The sequence below is a fragment of the Cucurbita pepo genome, chromosome 4 (assembly GCF_057944985.1).
Source record: "Cucurbita pepo subsp. pepo isolate OVF chromosome 4, ASM5794498v1, whole genome shotgun sequence".
Taxonomy (NCBI): Eukaryota; Viridiplantae; Streptophyta; class Magnoliopsida; order Cucurbitales; family Cucurbitaceae; genus Cucurbita; species Cucurbita pepo.
In genome coordinates this window covers 13,282,243-13,308,440 of record NC_141801.1, presented here as the reverse complement: position 1 = coordinate 13,308,440, position 26,198 = coordinate 13,282,243, and the positions used below count along the sequence as shown (strand labels likewise).

Sequence of the window (26,198 nt, the reverse complement as noted above, 5' to 3'; positions counted from 1 at the left end):
CTTATATTAATTGGATTTATTTAAATAATCCACTTTGGACTGGCTAGCTTTTTTAGATGGAGGCATATCTTAATTATTTGTTGTTTCCACTTGCCTTTTCGCATGGGCTTAGAATTGGTATGCTTTTAATAATTAACTTGTTTTTTTTAGTGGAATTATCTATCTCGATGCTTTTAACTAGAGATATCCACAAATCGAGAAGAGGAAGTCTTTTCTTACGAGATTATTTTCGAAAAAATTTATAGAGATTGAATTTTCCTCCGTGTTTAAATTTTCATTCTAACTAGAAATTTCTCTAAACTCCCTTCTAACCATGCTTAAGTAGATCCCTACATACTCTTCAAAACGATGTCGTTTTGATTTTCTTAGGCATTGAGCTTTGCTGACAGGGAATAGAGGCCCCACATACTTATATATATATATATATATATATATATATATATCCATTCGTCAGTTTGAGTTTCGCTTTCGCGCGCTCTTCCACTCTCGTCCAGGCTCCGCCGGCCGTTGACGTTGTCTGCTTGTCACTGGTACTCTTCAAAGCTGATCGCCATTTACAAGATTCCTCGACGTCATCCACCACCATGTCCATTTCCTTTATAAAATTTCATCTTCACTTTCTTTTTCTACTACTGCTTTCTGTGTTTCTGTTTCTCTTTACCTGTTCTTATGGCGCCCCCTTTTGCTGCCGTTTTTCTCATCTTTCTTTCCATATTCACCACCTTCTCCACTTCCTTTTCCTCCACCATTGGAGTCGGATACATTTCGCGGCTTCTTGATATCCAGGATCGCGAGAGGGCGCCTTCGTCTGTCCAAGTTGCTGCGGCTCGTGGAGTTCTTCGTCGCCTTCTTCCTTCGCACCTCTCCAGCTTTGACTTTCAAATTCTCTCTAAGGTACTTGGAATTTTAGGAGATTTTAATTTGTTTTGTTCGAGGACGGCGCGGGAGTATAGCTTTATCCGATTCTCGGAAATTTTGGAAATGTAAAAACTCTCTTCGTCTAGTCTGCTCCTACTATCTGTTTCTTATGTTCATTCTTCTCACGTTTTATGTATTCGTCATTTTTCCCAGGACGCATGTGGTGGGGAATCTTGCTTTCTGATCAGGAACCATCGTGCGTTCAGGAGACCGGGGGATCCTGAAATTTTGTAAGTAAAATGGATTCATACACATCATTCATCGCACAACGTTCCTTGTAAATTAAAATGGAGATTGAAGTGGATACTTCTAACACGAACACAACTTCCAATCTTTTCTAGAATCGCTGGTGTCACTGGAGTGGAGATTTTAGCTGGTTTGCATTGGTATCTAAAGCACTGGTGTGGTGCACACATATCATGGGATAAAACTGGTGGCTCACAGCTATTTTCTGTACCTAAGCCTGGCTCATTACCTCTTATTCAAAGTGACGAAATTATTGTTCAGAGGCCTATTCCCTTAAACTATTATCAAAATGCAGTTACATCAAGCTGTAAGGTTTCTCTGAAATTGCATTAGAATACTTCGTGTTCCTCCAATGACAGTGATTTGGTTACTGTTTCTCTACATATGTTTCTATTTTAATTTCCTCTGCTTTTCAAAGACTCTTTTGCCTGGTGGGACTGGGAGAGATGGGAGAAGGAAATAGATTGGATGGCTCTTCAGGGTATCAATATGCCTCTGGCATTTACTGGGCAGGAGGCTATCTGGCGGAAAGTATTTCAAGTATGTTTTCCTCTTCTTATCTGCATAATTTTTCCCCTACTGTTGTTCGACATAACGATATATTGAGTAGTACCATATAAAATATAACTGTGAATGGCATTCTTTGTGCGGTAGAAGATGTTTAAGAAGTCAATTTATCCTACAAATTCTAAACCCCTGACTTGTCTTCGTATTTATGACGATTGGAACAATATTATTGTGAGATCCCACATCAGTCGGAGAGGGGAATAAAACATTCTTTATAAAGGTGTGGAAACCTCTCCCTAACATATGTGTTTTAAAAATCTTGAGGGGAAGTCCAAAGAGTACAATATCATTTCAAGCTTTTTTGTTCACTGATTTCTTCATCATGCTAGCGTAGCTTTCCTGTCTTTTCTTGCTTTATCTGAATTGTAGTTTACTTGTTTCCTACATTTTAATTTAATGTCATAAAGTGGCCGAAGCGAAGAAGTTGTCTCTAATGATTCTTTGAGGTTCTTATCTTATTGCAACTTACTTGCTTGAAAGTCTAGATTGATCTCACTCCAGACTATATTTGCAGAAATTTAATATAAGCAACTCAGATTTGGACGATTTCTTTGGAGGTCCAGCATTTCTTGCGTGGTCACGTATGGGAAATTTGCACAAGTGAGTAGTTGTTTTGTAACTGCATTGAAATCAAATCATACTGTCAGATGGTTGACTAAAATGAAAGATGGCATGATAATATAGAATCATCATCACAACTAGCTACTCGAATATGCAGAGAGTGGCTTAAAAGTATCATGTTTATTAGCTCTACCATTAAAAATCTTCATATAATTTATTATAGTTTCCTTTCGAATATCAACATTCTGATAACAGATGGGGTGGGCCACTGCCGCCAAGTTGGTTTGATCAACAGCTTATTCTGCAGAAAAAAGTTATTGGCAGAATGTTTGAGCTTGGAATGACTCCAGGTATCGAATGCCAGTCAATATATTGATTATGACATGTTCTTGCAATGCAATAGACTTCAAATGCTCAAACTTGTAATTCTGTTCCATTAAATATTTTCACTTTGATATTGGCCTTTTCTTTTGGAATTGCTGTTTTAAAGCTTCAGTGCTGTTGCAGACTATTTTTTGTTTTTTTACTATAGTTTGACTTCTAATTGCGTTGAAAAGAATCCAAAACTTAGAAATCTCTTGTGCTGGGAATAATCTGAGGACCATGGTTTCTTTTTCCTCCCTTTCAGTTCTCCCAGCCTTTTCAGGTAATATTCCTGCTGCTTTCAAACAAATATATCCATCAGCGAAGATAACACGCTTAGGAAATTGGTAACTCCCCACCTCCTTATCTGATATCAAATTCTTTGTTATGGTTAATACTGTTTCTTTACTCTTGCATCTCTTTGACATCTGCTTAGAATATATTCTGATACACTCCGAAACCAGAGTTAGTGAAGTCCATGATACCAAGGATGTTGTTTTAATTATTGACAATATCAATACGCTATGTCATACAATTGCTCTGCAGGTTTTCTGTTCACAGTGACCCTAGATGGTGCTGCACGTACCTCCTTGATGCCATGGACCCTTTATTTGTTGAAATCGGCAGAGCATTTATTGAGCAACAACTGAAAGGTATTTTGGACCTATGCTAGTGAACTGTATGAGAATATGATATTGCATGCCTTTTCGTTAAATGATACTTGACTGTTCTAATTGTGTCTGAAATTACCTTTTTTTCGTCAGAATATGGAAGAACTTCCCATGTATACAATTGGTATGCTACTCTTTTCCTCTGATTCCTCGATGATTAGCTTACTTACATTAGAATGACAGAAAAGCAAACAAGAACAAACGTTTAAAATTGGTGCAGTATTGGTTTGGACAGTCTTTAAATTGCGTCTTTTCTTCATTTTTCAATCATCATTAGAATATCTTTTCATCCTACAGTGATACCTTTGACGAGAACACTCCACCTGTGGATGATGTGGAATACATCTCTTCATTAGGTGCAGCTATTTTTGGAGGAATGCAGGCGGGAGATTCTAGTGCTGTCTGGCTTATGCAGGTGATTGTTGGTTTGTTTTGCCATATGAGGGTTCTTTACGCCAATTCATTAAGGTTCTCATATCACTAAACTAGTGTAACTTGATAATGAAATTTGTTCATATACAGGGTTGGATGTTTTCATATGATCCATTCTGGAGGCCTCAACAAATGAAGGTTACAAGAATTCTTTCATACCCTCCAATTTTCAATCATCATTAGATCATTGCCATATCAAGGCTCTACTTGAGGAATCCCTGGCTCAAATCCTTTGTTATTTATAAATGCTAATTCATTATATAATACTATACCTTCTTCTATCTATTCAATCCCAAGGCTTTCTTTCACTCTTGGTTGACGTTGGTGACGCATTTTTCAGGCCCTTTTACATTCTGTGTCTTTGGGAAGGCTGGTAGTCCTTGATTTGTATGCTGAAGTGAAACCGATCTGGATAGCTTCTGAGCAATTTTATGGAGTCCCTTACATCTGGAAAGTCCCTATTTCTTTCTTTTGCTCGATTTTAATGTTGAGGTCTAATAAACTGGAAGAAATTTTCCTTGATTAAGCATAAAGTTAGCTAATCTTTTTGCTATTTTTATGAATGTCTTAAACTTTTGTTAAATTGTATCAGTTTACAATGTCTCAATAATTCTGCTGTCTTGTCCCTATGTCCTGGACCATATATAGTGCCTTGGTGTCATGCTCAGGGTTCCAAGACTAAGTTGATTTAGTGTTTCTTTAGCTGTGTGCTATATTTTAATGAATGTATGATGCTCGAAGCTATAATGATATCAATTGCCTATTGCAGGTGCATGCTACATAACTTTGCTGGAAATGTCGAAATGTATGGCATTTTAGATTCAATAGCATCTGGACCAATTGAAGCTCGTAGTAGTCCATACTCGACAATGGTAAGTTTATTATCTACCATTATTTTAAATCTAGGTGTTATTATAATGTTTTGGCAGCATTATTTAATTGCTACAACTATACTAATTTTCATATTAACTCCAAATTTTTTAAAAATAAATATTGGGTGCTTTTTCTCTCATCCACAAGTACTATATTTTGGATTTCGAGTATATGTATACATATATCTGTAACTCTGAAGAGACGAACTGATTCTCTTTCTTTCGTTTTTCACTTGCTTGGAAGACTATTACGGTATTTAATATTGATCATTAGATTATGAAAGTAGTATAGCTGACATTGTTGAGAATTGTTGGGAGAGGAATCTCACATCAGCTAATTAAGAGGTTGATCATGGGTTTATAAGTAAGAATACATCTTACAAGACTTTTTGGAAGAACCAAAATTTAAAGCCATGAGAGCTTATGCTCAAAGTGGACAATATCATACTATTGTGGACGTCCGTGATTCCTAACAGACATATCTATTTCAATCTCCCTCTCACGTTCTCTATTTCTAATGCAATGTTCAATTTCGTGTTCTTTTTTTGTCACCTATGCTTTCATTTGAAGGTCGGGGTAGGAATGTGCATGGAAGGAATAGAGCAGAACCCTGTTGTGTATGATCTCATGTCTGAAATGGCTTTTCAACACAACAAAGTTGATGTCAAGGTACATGTTTTGTGTATTATTCATGTTCCGCATTTGGAAAGCTGACAAATAACCTCGCATAGAATAATATGGTCCTTTCATTTCCAGAAATGGCTGTATCAATATTCAATAAGACGCTACGGTCATTTAGTCCCTTCAATTCAAGATGCCTGGGATGTATTATATCACACCATCTACAACTGCACTGATGGTGCCTATGTAAGTACAAAAGAACTGTTGTCTGTGCTTACAGTTTGGTTGCTTTAGAATGGTCGTTTCTTTTCTTTTCTTTCTGATGCAAAGTCTGTGAATCATGTTCAAACATGGCATGCTAACACATTGTGGTCAACATGGAAAAGGACAAAAACAGGGACGTAATTGTGGCATTTCCTGATGTTGATCCATCCTCAATCTCAGTAATACCCGAGGGGTCGGACCGACACGACGCAGGTAGTCTCCAGGATGCAATATTTGAACGACCTCATCTTTGGTATCCTACTTCTGAAGTAATTCGTGCATTAAAGCTTTTCATTGCCAGCGGTGATCAACTTTCTGGCAGTAACACTTACAGGTTGACCCACGAATTTAAAATATCCTATTATTTAAAACCTCTAGATCTTGTCCTTTTCTCTTTATTAAAGTCTGGATCACTGAATATGCGTTCGTTGTTACTCTTAGGTATGACCTTGTGGACTTGACTAGACAAGCTCTAGCCAAATACTCGAACGAACTGTTCTTTAGAATTGTCAAAGCATATCAGTTGGATGATGTGCAAACAACGGTGAGCTTAAGCCAGCAGTTCCTTGAACTTGTAAATGATATAGATACATTAGTGGCTTGTCATGAGGGATTTCTTCTAGGACCTTGGCTACAAAGCGCCAAGCAACTCGCCCAAGATGAACAGCAGGAAAAACAGGTTCAGTTTTGAGTCCACTCTACCAATTATGGCACAATTATATTAACTGACATTCGGTATCTGATTAATCTCACATTACAGTATGAGTGGAACGCAAGAACTCAAATAACCATGTGGTTTGACAACACAGAGCAGGAAGCAAGTTTACTTCGTGATTATGGTAATGATCATTACTCTGTGTGGATATATAGTCACTGAGATGTTGAATTGTATTGTATTTGTACATTCAAATTCAGGAAACAAGTACTGGAGTGGTCTGTTGAGCGATTACTACGGTCCTCGAGCTGCAATATACTTCAAGTTCTTGAAAGAAAGCTTAGAGAATGGGTATGCATTTCCATTGAGTAATTGGAGGAGAGAGTGGATAAAGCTTACAAATGACTGGCAAAGCAGCAGAAAGGTTTACCCTGTGAAAAGCAATGGTGATGCTGTGGACACATCCCGGTGGCTTTACAACAAATACTTGCAAGTACTTGAAAGCTACGATCAATGAATCAGGCAAGATATATCTAACTAAGATTTAAATGCTGCATAATGTTTCTCTTGTAGTTTCTGTGTGTTACCAGTCGCCCCGTGTTCAAATTCTTATTATTTTGCAGGTCAGCCCACGGATATGTTCTATTGCGGATCTCTTATAAGATCAATTCGGATTAACTCTAGTTCGATAAATTGATATCAACTCATCAGACTTTGGTAACTTCAACTCCATTAACAATCACGTTTGAATCTTTTTTCGGATTATACCTATTATCTAAAGTTTTAGATCAAACTATCCCATTAATCCATTAACTCATCGAAGAAGAGAAAATAAGAAAATTCAGTTCATTAAAACATGAAATAACCACAATTACAAAAAGATCTTTTCCTCTTCCTCTCACTCTCTTCCATTAATAAACTCTCTCCAATGTTCTTTTCCAAATCAATCTTACCAAATGAAAAAAAATCCCCTTTTTAAAAGAATGATTTATTTATGAAAAGCCAAAATGGCCTAATGGTGGTTGATTGAATTGAACGCATCGCATCTTATCCTCACTTCTCCTTTCCCGCCAGTTTTCACCTCGCGAACGCTCATCTTCTCCATCGCGTGTCCGAAATCCTTGAAGAATAAGGCCTGGTTTCCTGCATACATCTCCACGAATTTTTTTGTCCTTGGATCCTTCACCAGCGCGTGATCGGACGCCAACAGTCCCATTCCTCTCAGGAGATTCTGGTAGTATACGTTGTCGAACTTCCCTGGTGTTACAGGGTCGCTGTACGCCGAACTCGCTGGATTCTTCTCGTAATCGGCGCAAGACTTCTTCAACGCCTCAGCGTATTTCGAATTAATCTCAGGATCTGTTGGTGTGTTTTTGCTGAAATTGAACAGCCGGTTGCTGAATTCCTTGCAATTTGAGAATCCGATCGTGCGTCCGCCATATAGCGCTACCATTTCTTGAATCGTGAAGCCTTTCGCTGTGTATAGCTTGATCAACTCGTCGATTGATTGATTCGGTTTCGGAATGTTACCTTCCACGTCTGAAACTTTGGAGACGAGGCTATCTTCCCGCCCTAATTCAACTTTGTACGACGGTCCGCCTGCGGCCGCGATGAGATCTCTAGTCGCTTGCGCTAACACGTCGGAGCAAGAGACAATCCCAGGGCAGGAGAGCTCTAAGGTGATCTTCGCTCGAGTGACGACGTCAAAGGCGTCACCAGGAAGATCGCGGTTGACTTCAGCATCGCGCTCGGCGTGGTTGAAGACATTGGATGAAACAAGAACAGAGCCATCGCAGCCTCCAACCAAACAATCGCTGAACAAAAGGCGCATAGATGCAGCGGCGGTGACAGGGCTAGTAGCATGCTTGCGAGCAACAGTGTCATGAACGATTTGTGGAAAATCAGGGCAAGTCTTGTGGTAATAATCGAGAGAAAGCTGAGATTGAACTGAGAAAGGAAGAGATAGGAAAAGTAGAAGAAGGAGAGCGGGAGAGTGAAAGAAGGCCATGGCGGTAGAGGAAGGAGGCGGGGGGAAACCTGCTTCCTCTGGATGTGGAAAAGTGGAAGGGGTGTGTGTAGTGTGGTGAGGAGGAAGAAGGAAGCAATTGCAGTGTGAGGAAAACGGAGGGGATGAATGGGGGTTAAAAAGAAGATGGAGCAGTGGATGGGAGAGATTTTGGGAGATTTGTTAGGGAGGAGGATGCTAATGACCTCCAAATTCTTGCCATTGATGACTGAATCAAACCCATTGCAAGATATTGTTGTATAAGTGGCAGGTGGGTGGATGGGAGAGGCTCTATGGAATGAATTTGTTAGAAGATTTAATGCTATTTTTGGTAATGCAGAATGCTGAAGTTAGATATGAAGATGGAGAAATTTTGAGTATAATCAGGTACTTTTTAGTGGTCCTTGCGCCAGATGAAAGAGAGAAAAAGACGCAATGAGTGCAGTAAACCAAGAAGACCCATTCTTTATCCAAGAAATGTTGTTAAAATTCACCGCATAATCACCCAAATACTTGAACGCAAAATTTTCTATGAAAAAGACGCTGATACAGTAAGAACATTCATCAAATCTCTCAAAATTTATGAACCTTCAAGCGACAAATACAGAGGATTTAGTGAAAAATTGGGTTTGTCTGAAGTGGGGCAACGCCAATTTTACAATCCTTGAAGATGGGCAGATCGATATCAGTGGGTGAGGTGAGTATCTATTAATCTCTCTTTCTCTACAATCTGGGCACTGTTCTTGTTTTCCTTGGGTTTGTTCTCAATTTAGAGATCAATATCTTTTCGGGATCTGGGTTTGCTTCGATTAGCGATGGGAAGCGCAGAGGAGAAAGTTGTTGCCGTGATCATGGTCGGCGGTCCCACTAAAGGTACGGGAATTTCTTACTCCTTCTCAAATCGTTTTGGATGGAAGTTCATCTGAATTCATTTTGATGAAGTTAGAGATGTATCTAGAATTATAGTTATAATACAAAGTTTTGACGGAACAGGAGCTTGCCTAAAGACTATGTAAGATTGGATCAAGACATCCTATCACCTTTTGCAGGGAAGAAACAGTTATATACGTACGAAACTACGGACGACTGGGAACAGATCAAGACGCCTGCATAAGTTGTGTATTCAAAACACGCATTCATTTTCATCGGTTCGAAAACCTAGTCTTTGTGTGTGAATCCTTGCAGAATGTCCTTGAAATGCTCTGACCTATTGGCGAGTGGAGATGGTACGAAAGACGCTATCATCACTGCTTATGTTTATATTCATCCTTCAGCTAAACTACATCCAACTGCTGAGGTATTATTATGTTTATTGATTATTGTATGCTTCTGATTTTAGTACTCCCTTGCCATAATTGATGTCTCTCTTCTTTGAGATGGACCAGATTGGCCCTAATGTTTCGATATCTGCTAACGCTCGGATTGGAGCTGGTTCTAGGCTCATTGGTTGTATTGTTCTTGACGAGGTCGAAATTAAGGTAGGTATGAATTTATTTGTGGGCAGAAAATTAGAAGTTGGACTTGAAAAAAAGCTTATTTTTCGTGTCGTCTTGTAAACGCAATTGTTGGATGGAAATCTGAAATGAATGGTTGCCAGGCTTGTCATGGACAAGCATGACCATGACACCCGCCCATTCATTTTTAATCTTGCTGCTCGCAAAGGTTCAAAGCTTTTTTTTTTTTTGGAAAAGAAAGGGTGTTATTTATGTAAAAATTAATAGATAAAAAAAAAAAGGAAATTACATTTTGAACTTTTAGGAATGGAAAACAGCAAGCAATTTGAAAAGAGATCCAATAATTGATTTATGGTATATGCCGAAGACGAAGACTCCAGAGTCAAAAGAGCGAGTCTTCGTCAAGCTGCAGCAGCAGAGGAGGATAGCAGGAGGAGGCGAGACCATCATCGGAGGCTGAGGAAAATGGTTCACGCCAGGCTTGAAGACGCCACTGGTTTTAAGGCGGAGCTCATCGGAAGCGCCTGGACGGCCGCCGTAAAAGCTCACAGGTATGCAGAGAAGCCATTTCTCGTTGAAACTAGCAGCAGAGACTTTTCCATCATCAGTTTCCCCGGATCTTGGTCGGCGGAAGGCTGGTTCTCCGGTTCCGATTCATGTTTTGGAGAAACGAAGATCAACACCCAACTGTTTCCGTCCATCAGGAGCATCGGCGTTAACGATTATGCGCTCGTCAACTCCGCGTTTCTCCACAGATTTGAAGCCATTTTAGGGAAGCTGATCAAGGAGGTACACTTTGCCCTAAATTTTCCACCTATTTCCTCACATTTCGCTTTCTTAAAGTTCTTTGGATTCAGAGAATTTCCATTTTATTCAATCCTTATCGACTTTTGTAATCATATAAATCAATGATGGAGCAATAGTGAAAGATGATAGAATAAAATAATAATAATAATAACTGATCATAGAATAAAAAACTAATAATAACTTTTTGCTTTCCCAAGATTTAATAATCATGTATGTATTTGTATGATAAATTATGCAATAAGTTCGGATTTTATATGATTTTAATTTTGTTTCTATCTATGATTTAACCTATTCATTTATATATTCAATCTTTTAAAACTCTAGCTTAAAATTAGTTTATATCTTATAAGACTCAAAAATTTCAATTTATTTTTGTTTTAATTTTTTTTTTTATTTTAATAAATAGCGAATAGAAAATGCGATGCAAATGACTAAATTTATAATTTAAACTCGGACCCTTAGCTGCTTCTTTTGACTATTGGTAATGGGATTTTGTTTCTCAGGTCATGCGAGTGAGTAAGGCAGTGGTATTTACTGGCCACTCTGCAGGCGGTCCGATAGCCATTCTTGCAACCATTTGGCTACTGGAAGAGCAAAGAAAGAACTCAAACTCAAACACAGACACCAACTCCTCCACTCCTCCAAAATGCATCACATTTGGATCTCCCCTTGTTGGTAATTTCATTCTCTCCCATGCTCTTAAGAGGGAGAAATGGTCTATCCATTTCATACACTTCATCATGAGATACGACATTGTCCCACGAATCCATCTCGCTCCCCTACCTTCCTTGCAACCAGTACAACTGCAAACCATCCTCAACTCCTTGAACTCGAGATCTCTCGAATCGTCGTCAAATGGGGATGTAACTACTGCATTCTTCACGACAGTGATGAGCAATACATCGAGTGTGACAAACAATGCAGCCTGCCATCTTATGGAAAGCACTAGTCTTTTGCTAGAAAACTTGAGAAGCTTTATCAAATTGAGTCCTTATAGCCCTTTTGGGACTTACATTTTCTGTACCGAGAGTGATGAGGTGGTGGTGCTGACCAACCCGCATGCTGTTTTACAAATATTATTCTACTCCTGTCAGTTGAACTCTGAGAGCGAACGGGGTCAGGTAGCTCATCAGAGTTTAAAGGACCATTGGGAGTATGAATCTAAAATGCACCAAAACTTGGAGCTCCTGCATGCTGTTCGTCTGGATGAATTGCACAAGCTTCCTCTGTCTTTGACTGGAAGGAGCACGCCAATCACACAAGCCTTGAATCGACTCGGCCTAGTAAGTTTTTTTAATCTTCTGCCTCTCTCTCTCGACTTAGAGCATCAACATACCGATAAAGTTGTTACTTGCCATCCATGGACCTACCTTGGATTCTAATTTTCATGAATGTGAAATTACAGAGTACGAGGGCTTTATTGAATCTTCGTGCAGCTGGCACATACGAAGAGAAAAAGACAAAAAACCAAGAAAGGATGGAAGCAAAGAAGCAATATATCGAGCAAGGATTGAATTGGCTAGAAGAAAATTACAGAGCTGTATGTAGGGTTGATGGTATGGGATATTATGATGCATTCAAACGCCAAAAGAATGACACAGACTTCAAAGCCAATATCAAAAGGCTTGAGCAAGCAGGTATATGGGATGAGATCCTAGGAATGCTCAAAATGTATGAGCTCCCTGATGAATTTGAAGGCAATGACGAATGGATACAACTTGGAACCAAGTATCGCCGTCTCGTTGAGCCTTTAGATATTGCTAATTACTACAGACACTCTAAGAATGATGACACTGGTCCTTATCTGAAAATGGGAAGGCCGAACCGTTACAGATTTACACAAAGATGGCTCGAACATAATCGAAAGATGACAGAATACAGTGAAGAATCGATTCTTTGGGCAATGGTGGAGGAGCTTCAAATCCAAACCCAAACCAGAATGTATGTAGAGCATTCAAGAGAAATCATAGAGCTGGAGAAGAAGATGAAGAGATGGGTCAATGAGATTGGAGAGGATATGTTGTTAAAGAAATCTACGTTCATGGAGTGGTGGAAGACACTTCCTGAACAACACAGATCACAGTCTTGTCTTATGGATGATATTCAGAGGATGGAAAAAAGAGACGATGCTATGAACTGGGAGTAGTCTGATCTTACTAAGTACTTAAATTCTTGGAGACAAGTGTCGGTTAGTCTTCTAGAACTCAGCATAAACAAGGATATATGATCCAGCGTAAGGCATAGCCTAATGAAAATTAGACTATCAGATAATTTATTCTTCAGAATCCACTTTCAATTCTTTCGCAGCAATTGTTATAGTTTAACTAAAAAGACCACCCATCAACAATCAATATCTTCTTAATAACTTGCACCAGCTAAGTCAATATCAACAGCAAATGAATACCCAGTATAGAAGTGGCTCATACTTACATGCCATGGGATTATCCTTCATAATTACCTCTATGTGACAGAGAGCCCAATATACATAGAGAATTGTAGATAAGTTGAGATCAGCACCCTTGTTCTCGTTCAAAAGAATTAGAAAAGCCCATAGCTGCAGTTATTCAGCAATCACATTATTCAATCCATCGTAAGCTAAACAGATAATGGGACCTCAATCAAAGGCAGATCTACCCAATGCCCTAATGAATACATGATATACAAGCTTACATGGTGAAATTTATTTCTGTGGAAAAATCAACCAATTACAGAATCTACCTTCCAGCAACTATGTCCCGCCACTGCCAGTATAGAACGGACGCTAAGACCCTTTATATTCAGTAAAACACAACCATAAACTTAGTATTAGAGAAATAAAATGGGTCATTCATCAAGAAGCTTCAAAGTGGCATTTCAATCCATCTAATTCAAACTGTCATCTGCATCACTGTCTTTCAAGTTTAGCTCATAATTTCTTAGACATAAATTTTTGAAGAAATGTTCTTTTTTCATTTTGAAATGAATGAAAAAAGGGAACCCACTCTTATTAAGAAGAATCAACATACATGAAAAAGAACGCTGTCAAAATAGAACAGGTTAGAACCAAAAAGTTACAATTAAGGGTCCCAATCATTAAACATCAGCGCTAAGAGTAGTTTATGAAGAAAAAAAAAAAGTGAACTATAACCCAATGAAGATATGTTAAAGTGCATCAAACCAAAGATTCTTCTATAACAATCCACGTTCAGTGTTCACTCCTCAGATCCTAAAACAGTCATTAAAACAATAGTAAACCAACATGTCTAAACTCTAAAGCAAAACAAGTTAAGCTTTTACCTTTGACTGATCTCAGACATTCAACTGCTGGTGCTGGCTATGTACATCAAAAGCATTGAACAATTAGTTGTGTGACATAGAAGTTATTACAAATATTTCCACATTTCATTTTAGCGTGTATATTCTCCTGGGAGTCTTGCCACATGCTACAAAACCATATATGAGTAGTCAATCACGACACTAAGTATCATAAAACCAGCAAGAATAAGGAGGAAAGTACTAACTAGAACAGTTTCAGGCATTTCTATGAAATATATGCAAATACAAATAAATAAGATGCGGACAAAAATAAATGTTGTATCATTATTCCATGTATTCATTTCTATACCACCTCATCTATGCACATATCAAGTACGAAATAAGTCCTCTACATTGGCAAATGTATCATAAGATAAGAACCACACTCATGTACGAAGCAAATCAGTTTAAAGGTTCTCAATCTCATAACCATACTTCAACACCCAAATGCCACATCTATTGCTATGAAAGCAGAGCAGACCACCATAATACCCAAGAGACGTACGAAAAAAAAAAAAAAAAAAAAGGTGAGACCAGATGAACATAAACTCACAGAAACTGGACACTAGCTAAGACCTTGAAATCATGCTATAAGAACGTGCCAACAGGAACATTGGGCTACCACCATCTACATTTGTTTCATTGTCACCATGGTCACGATCATATGGCTTCCTGCAACCAGGACAGCGCCCATCCTCTTCAAGAATCCTTTTATGACAGAAAAGGCAAAGCCGAAATCCACAGAAACAAGGTAAGAAACTCGAGTCTGTAAAGTCTAAGTCTTCAAAGCAAATTGGACAAGATGTAGGCACAGGCATAACACCACCACAGGCCCAAGAGATGCCTCCATATCCAAAATGCCGGTCTGTATTCGGTAAACTAAGCTGCTTTGATAACGTAGGCAGACTCTGAGGACGAAAGGCATCATCAGGCCTCCATGCTCGGCAATTCATCGAAGCCCTCTGCACAATTTTCCCGAGTTCAATACTCGAGTCACCATCTCCTACGCCCAACTCATTTCTGCTGTCTCCGCAAGAATCCAATTGAGAAACAATATTACCGCTAGGGGAAGACTCTGAACATTGATCATGCTGCTTGTCAGTGGCGGCTAGGGCATCGGCAATAGCCTCCCAATCATCCAAGCAGTCATCATCTCCTTCATCCTCCTCCGTTAGACTCCCCGACTGACAACCACTAGAGCTGCTTCGGCAACTACTACTACTGCTACTCCCAGTAAAGTGAGGAACCGAATCATTACCACACAGGATACTACTCCCAAGACTAGGGGGACTATTAGACGGCGACTCTGAAAAATCGCTGTGGTGGTGGACCGATCTGTTGTTCTGTTCTCCTATTTCCCTCGAATTTATTTTATTAGAGGAAAGATCATCATCTTTCCTCGTTTTAACGACCACTGAGTCAAGACGATTGTCATCGTTCCATTTTTTGTTCTTTACAGCACCTATAACTCGTGAACCCAAATCGATTAAACACAAATTCTCACAAGCATAAATCCCGTTCCATACATATATGCAATTAACAACAAAAGAAAACATAATTATAAGTTATACCTCGAGAAAGCCATTGTTCCCGACGAACATCAAGCTTGGACTGCTTCAATTTGGAATACCTAACCTGAAACCCCCCACCAAAACAGTTACGACATATCAGAAAAAGAAAACCAACCGTCGAACATCAACAAAAGAAAAAAGAAAAGAAAAAAGCATTAAAATTAAAAGAAAAAAATTAGAAGATTTACGTGGGAAGATAAAGAGAGAGAGAGTCCTCACCCTCTTCTTCTTGGGCAAGGGCAAATCCCCAGCGTTCGGAGCCAAAGAAACTGAAGCATTGGTAATCGAATCAGTAACCATGATTGAAGAGTTGAAATCGAAATGAAGGGAAGAAGTTCGCGAAAAACCCTAATTTGCGAGGATAATTGAGAAGACGACCTTGGAAGGAGAAAGAGAGATAATGGATAACGGAAACTACTCTGCTTCGCTCGCTCTTTTCCACAGACTAGGAAAAACAGAGGGCCGAGATTTGATTTAAATATTTACCAAAATATCCCTCCGTTTTCCTAAATTCCCGGCCTTGCCCACCCTTGTCAAAATGCCTCTTAAAATACCAATGAAACTACGTCGTTTATTATGTCCAACTCATTTGGGCTTTCTTTTGTCCGAAAATGGGCCGTCGAACCTAACATATTGCTACCTAAATTAAATAATATAAATCAATAGTTATTTATTTATTTATTTATTTATTTGATATTTAGAAAATTAAAATAAATTATTTTTATTTTTATTTTTATTTTTATTTTTCTGTTTCCTTTCCTTATTTATTTGAAGGTTATGAGAGAAATAAATGTAAATATGTGTGAAATATAAATTTATGATTAATTTAATGCAGAATTTAGAATTTAGGTTTATAAGTTAATTATATGAAATATAATTTAATGCCGCACCCGCGTTTTCTCACTCTTGCTTATTTCTCCACACGATCCCATCTTCTTCCCCTACTCCCCGCGAGAAACATTTCTACCTACCGGGTTCTGTCCGGCAATGTTGCCGGAATTTCGAGCGTATTCGCGCCTGAGGTCTGACTCTGTATCCGTCTACAATTCCACTCGCCATGCCTCTCTCCGCCTCCGTGACACAGAGCCTGAAGCTTCGGATTCTCTCGTGCCTCACCAAGCTTTCCGACCGAGATACCTATTCTCTTGCTGCATCCGAGCTTGAATCTATTGCTCGGAGTCTTGACGTTAGTTCCTTGCCGATTTTCCTTTCCTGTATATACGCCATTGATGCCTCGGATAAATCGCTGGTGAGGAAGCAATGTGTTCGTCTCTTTGCTGTTCTCTCAGAGATTCATGGAAATTGTCTTTCTCCTTACCTTGCGAAGATTCTCTCCAATATTACTCGCCGGTTCCGTGATCCTGATTCGTCAGTTCGATCCGCGTGCGTTAGCTCTGTAGCGGCATTAGCTTCTAATGTCACTAAACCGCCGTTTTCGACGTTTTTGAAGCCTTTAACTGATTCGCTTTTCACGGAGCAGGATTCCAATTCGCAGGTCGGGGCGGCTTTGTCTTTGGCTTCGGCAATTGATGCAGCACCGGATCCGGATCTGCTTAAGCTCGGCAAACTCTTGCCGAGATTTGAGAAGCTTTTGAAATGCGAGAGTTTCAAGGCAAAGGCGGCACTCTTGACAATGATCGGGAGTATTATTGGATTGGATGGAGCTTTCGGAAATGGAGCTCTGAAAAATTTGGTCCCGTGCTTGGTTACATTCCTTAGCAGTGAGGATTGGGCGGCGAGAAAATCAGCGGCGGAGGCGCTGGGTAAACTAGCAGTCGTGGAGAGGGATGCTCTGGCGGAATTCAAGGCTGGTTGCTTGAAAACGTTCGAGAGTCGGCGATTCGATAAGGTTTCAATTTTTTAATGGCTTTAAAAATTAGTTATGAATCGAATTCAGATATTTGATCTTGTTTTTCTAAATTTGTGATATAGGTCAAGGCCGTACGGGAGGCGATGAGTCAGATGCTGGAGGCATGGAAGCAGATTCCTGATCTCTCGGACGAGGCGTCTGCGCCTTATTCCCAATCCTCCTCGAAAGGTAGCATGTTTAAACATTATCTTCAGTAAATGTTTTGCTAATTTCCTGCATGTCTTTTGAAATTGTTGACACTCTTCTGATCATTTTGGTCTTTTATTATGTTTAAGAAATCGCTAGTGATGGACGTTATCTACCTGGATCCAAGAATATTTCTTCTGCTTGTCTTGATGCTCCTCTTCCGAGGAAAAATAGTAGCCTAGTTGGCAGGTCTACACCACCCGATGCCTCGTCTGCGACGACGGCGAGAAGGAGAAGCGCTTTGAACGGCGGTGACAAGAAAACAAGTTTGTCAATGTTCCAAAAGGTTGAGCGTAAGAAGCCTCTGGACTGGAAGGTGGAGGTCTCTGTTAGGAAGTCTCCCTCAGGGGATCTGAAGGAAACAGATGAATACATACCAGATAGAAGGTTTAGTGAAAACACCAAGATTTCGAAACCAGAAACAAAACGGGCACTCTTCAATAAGATTTCTGACGATAAGATAATTAAATTCGGTGGGTTCAGGTCTGGATCTCGCGTAGTTCCCTGTCCCGAGGAGGGCCCTGAATCGACTGTTGTAGCAAGTAATGCAACCGACGATCTGCACAGGAACCACAAAGACTCTGAAGAATTGCATTTGATCCGTAATCAGCTTAATCAAATAGAAAAGCAGCAATCCAGTCTTCTAGACATCCTCCAGGTTGGCACCAAACCTGAAAAACTTTACTCTTAGTCTGGAAGAAACGTGTTGAAGTTGAATTTTATTTTCATTTCTTTATGCTTGATTCATGCCCTCAGTTAAGTCGTATATTTTCCTCATGCAAGGCATATGCATGCATCAATATAGTACATAGAACATTGAATCCAAAATTAAATATTCAAGGCGCATAGTACATATAACAAGGTGTATCATCAAAAAGGAAAAAAAAAAAACAGAGAATAAGGTATGTTCAAATCTGGAATATGACAACTCCAGAGGACAGATCACTGAGTATATTTCGTATTGAAGTACAATTTGCTGTCCAACTTCAAAATTGCGTTGTCTATTACTGTCAGTGCTTGATTGTTTGCAATGTTCAATCTATCTCACCTGTGTTTTGTCTAATCCACCATTTAGAACTTCATTGGGAGTTCACAGAATGGAATGAGATCCCTGGAGACGCGTGTGCATGGTCTGGAATTGGCATTAGCTGAGATCTCATATGATCTGGCTGCATCATCAACTGGAAGGATGTCTTATGCCAACACCCCCAGAATCACATGTTGCATGCTGCCTGGAGCTGATTTTTTTAGCTCAAGGTTCTGGAAGAGAGCAAATGGCAGAGGTTCAACACCAAAGTTTGCAATTCCCAGTGGTGTAACTCCACTGGCTCCAATGCGTAGCAGAGGTGATCGCCATGGAACTAATGGGGATGCTGGATCTATAAATTTGGAGAATCATAGCTTTCAGGTCCAGCGCAGGGGTGGCTTCATAGTGAATCCATTGGCTGTGAGGCAAGGTGAATCCAGGGTTGTCTCCGATGCCAGCACTTCCTTGAACGATCTGACTAGGAGGCACTAAAGAGTAAATTCTGAACTGAATTCATTCTCTTTTATTTTACTTTAAGCTTCATCACTCTCTTTTTTTTCTTTGTTCATATGCAAATTTCTATGGGCTTGAATCTTTCTCCTCCTTCCCACATCATATGGTAATAGCTTTTAGATGACCGAATATGGTATTTACTGAACTTCAAACAGTTTTTACTTGGTTTATAATACAGGCTTACACCTACAAATTTTCACTTTCCTTTGCCATGGGAGTCTGAAGCATCCCCTTGGAACCCTAGCGAGGGATGAGAAAGCAGCTAAACATGATTTGTGTTGCTGAAGCAATCAAATCCATCCCAATGTTGATTTATCTCTGGTATGTTCAAGAACCAAGTGATCTGAAAATTTTCAATGAGTTATAAAGTTGAATTTCCATTTCTTCTATTGTTATTTGTTTTCTGGAAATTATAATCAAGAAGTTTATACCGAAATGGTGATTACTGATATGTACAGATGAAACAATACTTAAAAGTGGAAAAGAGTACAAATATGCGGTTGATGATTATGATGTTTTTCTACAATTTATAGCCTTTTATACATGCATTGAAAGTTTTATATAACAAATTATGAGGGATAATTCGGAACATATACAGGTACTTATTCATATTTCATCTTTTTTTCATTTTGGTCATTTTGTAATAATTCTCTCAACATCTAATCAAAGAATATGGATTAATGCATCTTAAAAGCAAAACCAGTTCGCTTTTAAGGATTACATGTAATTATTATATGTATATTCGGATGTTACTTTAATAATGGATGAAGATCATATATATATATATATAGATGAGAGAGGATATTACAGAAGAAAAAATTGATTTTAGAGTTTTCCGTGCTTGCTGTTGCCGTATCACATCAAACTGATCTGAAAAAGTTAATCATGGATGGGAGAGAATATTTACCCTTTTCCATTTCCACCTACCGACTTTAACCCTCGGTAACTTTCAGACTTTCAACTGTTAGATGTAGTGAACATTACAGCTTACTCAAAACTATCTTAAAAATTAATGGAGGGGCTTCTTCCTCCAACCTTATCCAGTTCTGTATTGTACATAACACTGCCACCATTTTGGCCTGGATCAAGCTGTCAGAAAATTCTTTAATGATTTCTTTCACATTTGAGAATTCTCTTAGCCCTTATTTAATTTCCCCACCAAATTTGATCTTTATTATGTTCACGTTCGACCCACAATCAACAAACCTTTCTACACTTAGCTTACAGATGTACTCCATTTGGGTTTTAAGTGCACAAAGAAGAAAAACACACACACATAAGATATGGACTAATATGAAAGGACCATTAAGTGTAATACATTCATATTCATACAATACTTATTCATCATGTTAAGCAATGCTTTGTGAACACTTCAGCAATATAATGTATTTCTTAAAAAAGAAGACTATGCAGAAGGAAGGAAGATGCATGGGGACAAGGCCTCACCCCTCCCCTCTGGTTCATAGTGTGTTTATTGACTAACAAACGCTATATTACTTATACTAAAGAAGCCTACTTCCAAAAATCAAGAAACTTATGCTTCGGTTATATGATCAGAATTTTTCGATCTTGTTTCTTCGTGTTTAACTATAAGGCCTAAAAACTTATTTAGTGTATGATACGTATTTAACTAATATGAACAGTCGTATAAGAAACCCCCTAAACTCATCTAATTGCCAGTCAGGGTTAAAAATGAAATGTTAGAAAGAACAAGATATGATTTTGTTAACGCATAATTGAAGGCAAAAACTAGCATTTCTGTAAAAACAGAGCAGCAATGATCCATGAAATGATTAAAAAAAAAAAAAAAAAGGCAATGCAGAGGCATGCTCTACGGACGATACTTTGAAGGCCTTGTGGCCTGCCACTAACTTCGCTACCAGACAGGATAAGATGCTCACTTTAGGCTGAAAAGTTCGACCACTCGACTAAAAAGTTATTACCTACTTGAGCTTCTTCTTTCATATTCTTTTTTGAGAAGAACCTGTGATCTTGCACTCTTTTCTTCCTCCTTACATAAAGGTGACGAATTTGGAACTACATAAAATTTCCCAAAAGCTTAACTAATTTTTTTTTAACACAATAAAACTACACTTTTGACAGCTAAAAAGCTATGGTAGGCAGTTTATATTTTCAATGTTATAAAGAGGAACTCAAAGGGGGGAAAAGCTGAGAGACGTTGAAGAAAAGTCTACAAAGAGGCTGAGATGAAAAATATAAAGATAAGTTTAGATTATAAAAAGAAGAGGAATCAATCTATCCCCCTAGAAGGAGTAAACAGAAAGGCATCCAAATAAGCGTAAATCGCAAGCAAAACTGGAAGGGGAATGGAAGTCTAGGAGGGGCATTCAAATTTTGCCAATTAGAGCCCATCCCTCTCATGGAAATTCGTTAACTCTTTCAAGCCAAAAACTCCAAGTAATTGCTTTATCGGTGTTGCTCCATATAATCTGTCTTTACTTTGAAGCTGGTTCCACACGGAAGCTCAAGAGAAGTCAAAAGAAGGGAAAGGAACCTTCCTCAACACTTTATGCATTAGGGGGGGAGGGGGACTAGTAACTGGCTTTGTGTTTCCCTTACTTTCCTACATAAACAAGCACCACTTGGTTGTAAGGCCATGAATGGACAACTTGCTTGTAATCTCTCCATTGTGTTTAGCCCCCTCAAGAGTCCAGACACATCGCGCAATAGAGAATTTCAACATTTTGTAGTACTTCAACTTTCCAAATTGAGAGTGTTAGAATTTGGGACAGCAAGGAAATGGTATCCATAAACGCTAAGCTTCTTTTTCTTTAACTCGCTCCTATTGACTATAAAATGACTATTGCCTATCCAAAACAATGTTTGAAAGTGTCAATCAACCCTCACTTGACGGATACTCTGGCAATGCGATTGGAAGAGCAGTCTCATTTGCACATTCAAACGCTTGGGAGGGGAAAGAAACAACTCTATTCTAATGATGGAAAAGGGAGAAGCAGCTAAACATAACTACAATTATTGAATATAACAACCTTCAAGATTTAAACATGACTAAAAGACTCTTGAATCATTCACTAGGACATTACGAATTCACGACCACTGAATTACCACATAGATAGAACTTACATGTTTTATGATAAAATCCAACTTTGGAATGTGTTCATCTTGTTTTATACCTAAAAATTGAACAGAATGCAGACTTTATCCAGCTCATTGATTGCTCAATATGATGGATCAAAATAAACTGATGAGGTGAACAAATTTAGGAAAAGGTCAGAATGTAGCATAATTATCTGATGAGCAACAGAATTTTATTGTGAGAATGTATTAAGATCTAGAGATTCGAAGTGCAAATAAAATGGTCTGGACCGTAAGGCTCCATTTCAGGCAGAGCACAATTTCCAGCACAGTATTCAAGAGCTTTCTAGTGAGTTTCAAATTAAATTATTAAGTAAAGATATAACTATGAGGTAATAAATTATAGTAGCGCAATAGAATTTCAAAAAAGAAGAAACAACCAACCTGACGTGCTAAGCATGGTGGTTGCCGACTGTCTTAAAATATTTCAACCATGAAGCTTCTGTTCTAAGTCTCTACCGTCCCCATCTTCCTTTTTAAATGCTCCAATTTCAAGAAGAATTACCATCTGAATTATTCAACAAGTCCTTGTGCTTTCTACAAACTGTGTGCTTGAGAAAGTAAATGTTTAAACGTTGCCTGTGGGAGTCATCATTCAAATCAGAAGCAGTTCTCTCAAACTTAGTTAACAAGCCATTAACAGTTTCAATATCAGTTTCGCAAGCTGGATTCAAACTGTCGAAGTACAAAAATTCTAGGCTAAATCATATTCAACTTATCTACGACAATTTCATTGTTTGTAGAGATGCAAGCATTCTAAAAGGTTTCACTGGCTCCTAGATCACTTTTGGAATCTACATGTGGTGTAAGCACTTTCCCTCGATTGATTAAAGTTATCTGAAAATGGAATTCCAAAGCAACGAAGAACAGGTGATAATGTATTTCCATGGCCTCGCTAGTAAAGGACCTGATTTGGAGAGCTTTTCTAAGATTGCAGATTCTATCTATATTTTTATCTTCTGTAGTTTTATAATTCAGAGTATAAGTATCGTGATCATCATCATAGAAGAATTATCTGCTGACTGACAACTGATATTTAATAATGGAATTTTGGAGAAATAAAAGACTGATATTTCGTACATTCTCATGGCTGACCTGTTTAAAGGATAATATTTAATCCCATGCTGAGTACTCTTTTTCTTTTTCTGAAAAGTCTCACTCAAGTATCAGTATCATCTTTCTGCATCACGTTCATATTCAACACACACGTTTGCTCATGTCGCTTAGGTTTTATCATCTCTTCTGCAGTTCTGCTAAGTATTTCATGAGAGGAATCATTAGCCTGTCCAAGAAAATAGATTTTTCAACAGAACAGATTTCTATGTAAGTATAGTAATTTCTAAAAGGTTCTGCTTTATTGCTACTCATTTTATTAAAGGAAAAGTTAGTCCCACGTGCACCTTTAACATACACTTACCTGACATGTCCATTCCACAAGTCATGAGATGTCGCTTGTTCCAGAGGAGAACCATTTAAGATAATCGTGGACTCACTACGACCAAGAGAATTCTGAGGCCGTAATGATATGTCTATCTTGGTAGTAATATTTCCCACCAATTTATTCTCATTCACAGTTTGTATTTCCTGTTCATCACTTTCTCCAATTTACTTGTAACTTCTCGCAACTCTTACCCAATATCTTTGATTATCACTACAGCGTCTGGTTCTCCAATCTGAGGCTAAAGTAAACCACTGAAATTACCAAAAGTTGCACAGCCATAGTAGAGTAAATCATAATAGAAAGGTACTAGATTATTACATAAGTGATCACAAGTTCACACAAGTTAGGAATCAGGACTCTCCACAATGGTAATGATATTGTCCACTTTGAGCATAAACTCTCATGGCTTTACTTTGGGCTTCCCCAAAAGGCCTCAACCAAGTAGAGATAGTATTTCTCACTTATAAACCCATGATCTTCAACTAAATTAACCAATGTGGGACTTACTCCCAATAATCCTCAACAATCCTAACAATCCTTGCCTCTCCTGAGGCTTATGGAGCTCTCGAACAGCCTCCCCTTAATCGAGGCTCGACTCCTTTCTCTAGAGCCCTCGAACAAAGTACACTCTTTGTTCTGACACTTTAGTCACTTTTTTACTACACCTTCGAGGGTCACAATCTTTGTTCGATATTTAAGGATTTTATTGTCATGGCTAACTTTAGGGCATGACTCTGATACCATGTTAAGAGTCACGACTCTCCACAATGGTATGATATTGTCCACTTTGAGCATAAACTCTCATGGCTTTACTTTAGGCTTCCCCAAAAGGCCTCAAACCAATGGAAATAGTATATTCCCCACTTATAAACTCATGATCTTCCACTAAATTAACCAATGTGGGACTCACTCCCAATAATCCTCAACAATGACAAGTGTTAATCAACTACTGATTTCCTCTATATAGCACACAGAATAAAAGAAGACCGAAAAAGTGTCTTCGAACAATCTTTTCAGGAAATCAACACCAGAAACCGAAGTAGATAACGGTTATATAAACATTTGTACTAGTTACCAAATATGAGCCCTTAAAATCTCTAAATAGCAGACATACGAAAAACACTAGAAAAAAATCAAAGAATCCAGTATTCTTTGGGCGTCTAACAAGCATCAGAAGCGCTTCATCCTTATTCGTGAAAAAATTTCCTATCAAAACAGAATACCTTTCTTCTCCAAAACCATGATCAACGCCACCGCTTCTTTCGCCGTATTGCGGCCTCATACGCATAGGCATTCTTCAAGGCCGTCGACATCTAAGCATCCAATAACCAACAAGATTAAACTCCGAAAAAGAGAAACACAAACAAAATCAAAACATTCCGAAATGAGAAAAAGAATCAAAGGAGCAAAAAGCCTATATTGAGTTGATTTATTGAAAATCTTAACAGAAAAATTACCTCGAAATCGCCCATATTGAAACATTTCCGGGAACTTTCAGACGGAAGCCGAGACGAAGAAGACTTGAAAATTTGAGAAGAGATCAAATCCTCGCTTTTACGGTTTTACCAAATTGCCACCATCAGATCCCACAATCACGTACCCGCGTGAACCCTAAAATCGGTATTTCGCTCTATTTCGGCGCCTCGCGCGCGCCATTAGGCCGGCCACCATCAGGAGCCGTTGGATCGTTGATGTGGTCAAAGTTCATTAACACGTGGAGTAACACGGTAAGTGTTACATGATTTTATTTTCCTTTTAAAAATAGAATTATCCTTTTAATCTCTTAGTTTGGAACTTATATTATTTAACCCAATGTTTTAAATATATAATTTATCTTACCAAATTTTAATAAACTAGGTATAATATAATTAATCAAAGTATATAGATATATATTTATTAATAAGTCGCAGTTTTCCCGACAATTTTGATTTATTTTTTAATCATATCTAATTATAAACATGAAATTAAAATGACGATATTTGAAAATAGGGATTTTAAATAATTGGAAGTTGGAATTAAATATTACGCCAACTGTATAATATAAGATAACGACATTATATCTATTTTTATTATCATTTCTTTTTTTTTTTTTTTTTTTGAAAAAAGGTTCCTTGAGATGCGTGAAGAGATACCAAATGTTAGAGGTATCGGAGTTCACATATTAGATAATAATTATATTATATACTTACGGAACTTATAATATTCATAGTACTATTTTAAAATGCTCTTTGAATTTTGTTATATTTTTAATGACGTAAGTTAATTTAAAAAGAGAGAGAACTAAACATTAGGGGCGGAAGTCATTTTTGCCCTCTCACTAGTGATTACTTCCAATCAAAGCACCCTTTTTTTTTTATTTATTTATTTATAGAGAAATTTAATCGTCAAATCAATAAAAAAAGTCATCATGGGTCAAGGTAATAGTATCTCGATAAAAGAGTTGACGAAGGAAATGATGCTTGATTGTAAATGGGAGATCTCAAGGTTGAAGAGGGGAATGAAACAATGCTTATAAGAGTGTGGAAACCTCCCTGTAGTAGACACATTATAAACCGTGAGGCTAACAACGATATATAATATATATTAGCAGTGGGCTTGGACTGTTACAAATGGTATTAGAGCCAAACACCAGGGGGTGTGTCAACGAGAACACTAAATCTCAAGGGGTGGATTGTGAGATCCCACAATGGTTGAAGAAGGGAACGAAACATTGCTTATGGAAATCTGTCCTTAGTAGACGCGT

The 26,198-nt window shown here is 38.3% G+C and overlaps 5 protein-coding genes and 1 long non-coding RNA gene across 18 annotated transcripts; 3 read left to right on the top strand and 3 right to left on the bottom strand.

The window, feature by feature from the left end:
• The first annotated feature begins 470 nt into the window (after positions 1-470).
• Positions 471-6,932, top strand: LOC111792617 (alpha-N-acetylglucosaminidase). The gene is made up of 20 exons (XM_087123173.1): positions 471-894; positions 1,072-1,148; positions 1,260-1,471; positions 1,583-1,704; positions 2,246-2,331; positions 2,548-2,642; positions 2,921-3,002; positions 3,202-3,308; positions 3,420-3,450; positions 3,624-3,741; positions 3,849-3,896; positions 4,099-4,209; positions 4,529-4,630; positions 5,201-5,299; positions 5,387-5,497; positions 5,638-5,849; positions 5,957-6,194; positions 6,276-6,354; positions 6,431-6,692; positions 6,794-6,932. Exons 1-19 carry the CDS (start codon positions 670-672, stop codon positions 6,685-6,687), a joined length of 2,412 nt encoding a protein of 803 aa, XP_086979299.1. The 5' UTR covers positions 471-669; the 3' UTR covers positions 6,688-6,692; positions 6,794-6,932.
• A 61-nt stretch (positions 6,933-6,993) lies between these two features.
• Positions 6,994-8,579, bottom strand: LOC111792616 (peroxidase 41). The gene has a single exon (XM_023674135.2). The coding sequence runs from the start codon at positions 8,176-8,178 to the stop codon at positions 7,183-7,185; it is 996 nt and encodes a 331-aa protein (XP_023529903.2). The 5' UTR covers positions 8,179-8,579; the 3' UTR covers positions 6,994-7,182.
• A 785-nt stretch (positions 8,580-9,364) lies between these two features.
• Positions 9,365-12,746, top strand: LOC111792613 (protein EDS1L). Of its 4 annotated transcripts, none has more exons than XM_087123176.1 (5): positions 9,366-9,472; positions 9,561-9,653; positions 9,997-10,418; positions 10,940-11,719; positions 11,842-12,746. In XM_087123176.1, the coding sequence occupies exons 3-5, from the start codon at positions 10,095-10,097 to the stop codon at positions 12,580-12,582; spliced, it is 1,845 nt and encodes a 614-aa protein (XP_086979302.1). In that variant the 5' UTR covers positions 9,366-9,472; positions 9,561-9,653; positions 9,997-10,094; the 3' UTR covers positions 12,583-12,746. The 4 variants fall into 4 exon arrangements, with proteins under 4 accessions (XP_023529901.2, XP_086979302.1, XP_086979301.1 ...); XM_087123175.1 differs by having other exon boundaries at positions 9,367-9,472; positions 9,552-9,653; XM_023674133.2 differs by having other exon boundaries at positions 9,365-9,653.
• A 32-nt stretch (positions 12,747-12,778) lies between these two features.
• LOC111792615 (uncharacterized) lies at positions 12,779-15,749 on the bottom strand. Of its 5 annotated transcripts, XR_015420648.1 has the most exons (6): positions 15,521-15,749; positions 15,302-15,365; positions 14,284-15,192; positions 13,713-13,749; positions 13,107-13,205; positions 12,779-12,990 (listed from the first exon to the last, which is right to left on the bottom strand). XR_015420648.1 is itself a non-coding variant. In XM_087123178.1 (4 exons), exons 1-3 carry the CDS (start codon positions 15,599-15,601, stop codon positions 14,300-14,302), a joined length of 1,038 nt encoding a protein of 345 aa, XP_086979304.1. In that variant the 5' UTR covers positions 15,602-15,749; the 3' UTR covers positions 13,396-13,858; positions 14,284-14,299. The 5 variants fall into 5 exon arrangements, 3 of the variants coding, with proteins under 3 accessions (XP_086979304.1, XP_023529902.2, XP_086979303.1); XR_002814830.2 differs by lacking the exons at positions 12,779-12,990; positions 13,107-13,205 and adding an exon at positions 13,396-13,641; XM_087123178.1 differs by lacking the exons at positions 12,779-12,990; positions 13,107-13,205 and having other exon boundaries at positions 13,396-13,858.
• Positions 15,750-15,966: 217 nt separating this feature from the next.
• On the top strand, positions 15,967-19,407 carry LOC111793325 (TORTIFOLIA1-like protein 3). Of its 3 annotated transcripts, XM_023675165.2 has the most exons (6): positions 15,967-17,150; positions 17,234-17,339; positions 17,447-17,744; positions 17,841-18,015; positions 18,433-18,879; positions 19,053-19,407. In XM_023675165.2, exons 1-5 carry the CDS (start codon positions 16,359-16,361, stop codon positions 18,874-18,876), a joined length of 1,815 nt encoding a protein of 604 aa, XP_023530933.2. In that variant the 5' UTR covers positions 15,967-16,358; the 3' UTR covers positions 18,877-18,879; positions 19,053-19,407. The 3 variants fall into 3 exon arrangements, with proteins under 3 accessions (XP_023530933.2, XP_023530931.2, XP_023530930.2); XM_023675163.2 differs by having other exon boundaries at positions 17,447-18,015; positions 19,076-19,407; XM_023675162.2 differs by having other exon boundaries at positions 17,447-18,015.
• On the bottom strand, positions 18,160-25,070 carry LOC111793326 (uncharacterized). 4 transcript variants are annotated; one of them, XR_002814923.2, is made up of 6 exons: positions 24,913-25,070; positions 24,679-24,768; positions 23,432-23,693; positions 23,110-23,296; positions 22,399-22,593; positions 18,160-19,240 (listed from the first exon to the last, which is right to left on the bottom strand). It is a non-coding gene; the product is annotated as an uncharacterized LOC111793326 (long non-coding RNA). The 4 variants fall into 4 exon arrangements; XR_002814921.2 differs by lacking the exon at positions 18,160-19,240 and adding an exon at positions 19,702-19,986; XR_002814922.2 differs by lacking the exon at positions 18,160-19,240 and adding an exon at positions 19,702-19,986 and having other exon boundaries at positions 23,110-23,264.
• Between the last annotated feature and the right edge of the window lie 1,128 nt (positions 25,071-26,198).

Bases quoted from the DNA above. Each gene is read 5' to 3' on its own strand.
- LOC111792617 (XM_087123173.1), top strand. From the start codon at position 670: ATGGCGCCCCCTTTTGCTGCCGTTTTTCTCATCTTTCTTTCCATATTC. The intron at 2,643-2,920 runs GTATCGAATGCC...CCTCCCTTTCAG, and splicing joins TGAGCTTGGAATGACTCCAG to TTCTCCCAGCCTTTTCAGGT. The intron at 5,498-5,637 runs GTAAGTACAAAA...AACATGGAAAAG, and splicing joins ACTGCACTGATGGTGCCTAT to GACAAAAACAGGGACGTAAT.
- LOC111792615 (XM_087123178.1), bottom strand. From the start codon at position 15,601: ATGGTTACTGATTCGATTACCAATGCTTCAGTTTCTTTGGCTCCGAAC. The intron at 15,366-15,520 runs GTGAGGACTCTC...GGGGGGTTTCAG, and splicing joins CCTTGCCCAAGAAGAAGAGG to GTTAGGTATTCCAAATTGAA. The intron at 15,193-15,301 runs GTATAACTTATA...CACGAGTTATAG, and splicing joins GGAACAATGGCTTTCTCGAG to GTGCTGTAAAGAACAAAAAA.
- LOC111792613 (XM_087123174.1), top strand. From the start codon at position 9,981: ATGGTATATGCCGAAGACGAAGACTCCAGAGTCAAAAGAGCGAGTCTT. The intron at 10,419-10,939 runs GTACACTTTGCC...TTTGTTTCTCAG, and splicing joins TAGGGAAGCTGATCAAGGAG to GTCATGCGAGTGAGTAAGGC. The intron at 11,720-11,841 runs GTAAGTTTTTTT...GTGAAATTACAG, and splicing joins CCTTGAATCGACTCGGCCTA to AGTACGAGGGCTTTATTGAA.
- LOC111793325 (XM_023675163.2), top strand. From the start codon at position 16,359: ATGCCTCTCTCCGCCTCCGTGACACAGAGCCTGAAGCTTCGGATTCTC. The intron at 17,340-17,446 runs GTAGCATGTTTA...ATTATGTTTAAG, and splicing joins TTCCCAATCCTCCTCGAAAG to AAATCGCTAGTGATGGACGT. The intron at 18,016-18,432 runs GTTGGCACCAAA...TCCACCATTTAG, and splicing joins GTCTTCTAGACATCCTCCAG to AACTTCATTGGGAGTTCACA.
- LOC111792616 (XM_023674135.2), bottom strand. From the start codon at position 8,178: ATGGCCTTCTTTCACTCTCCCGCTCTCCTTCTTCTACTTTTCCTATCT.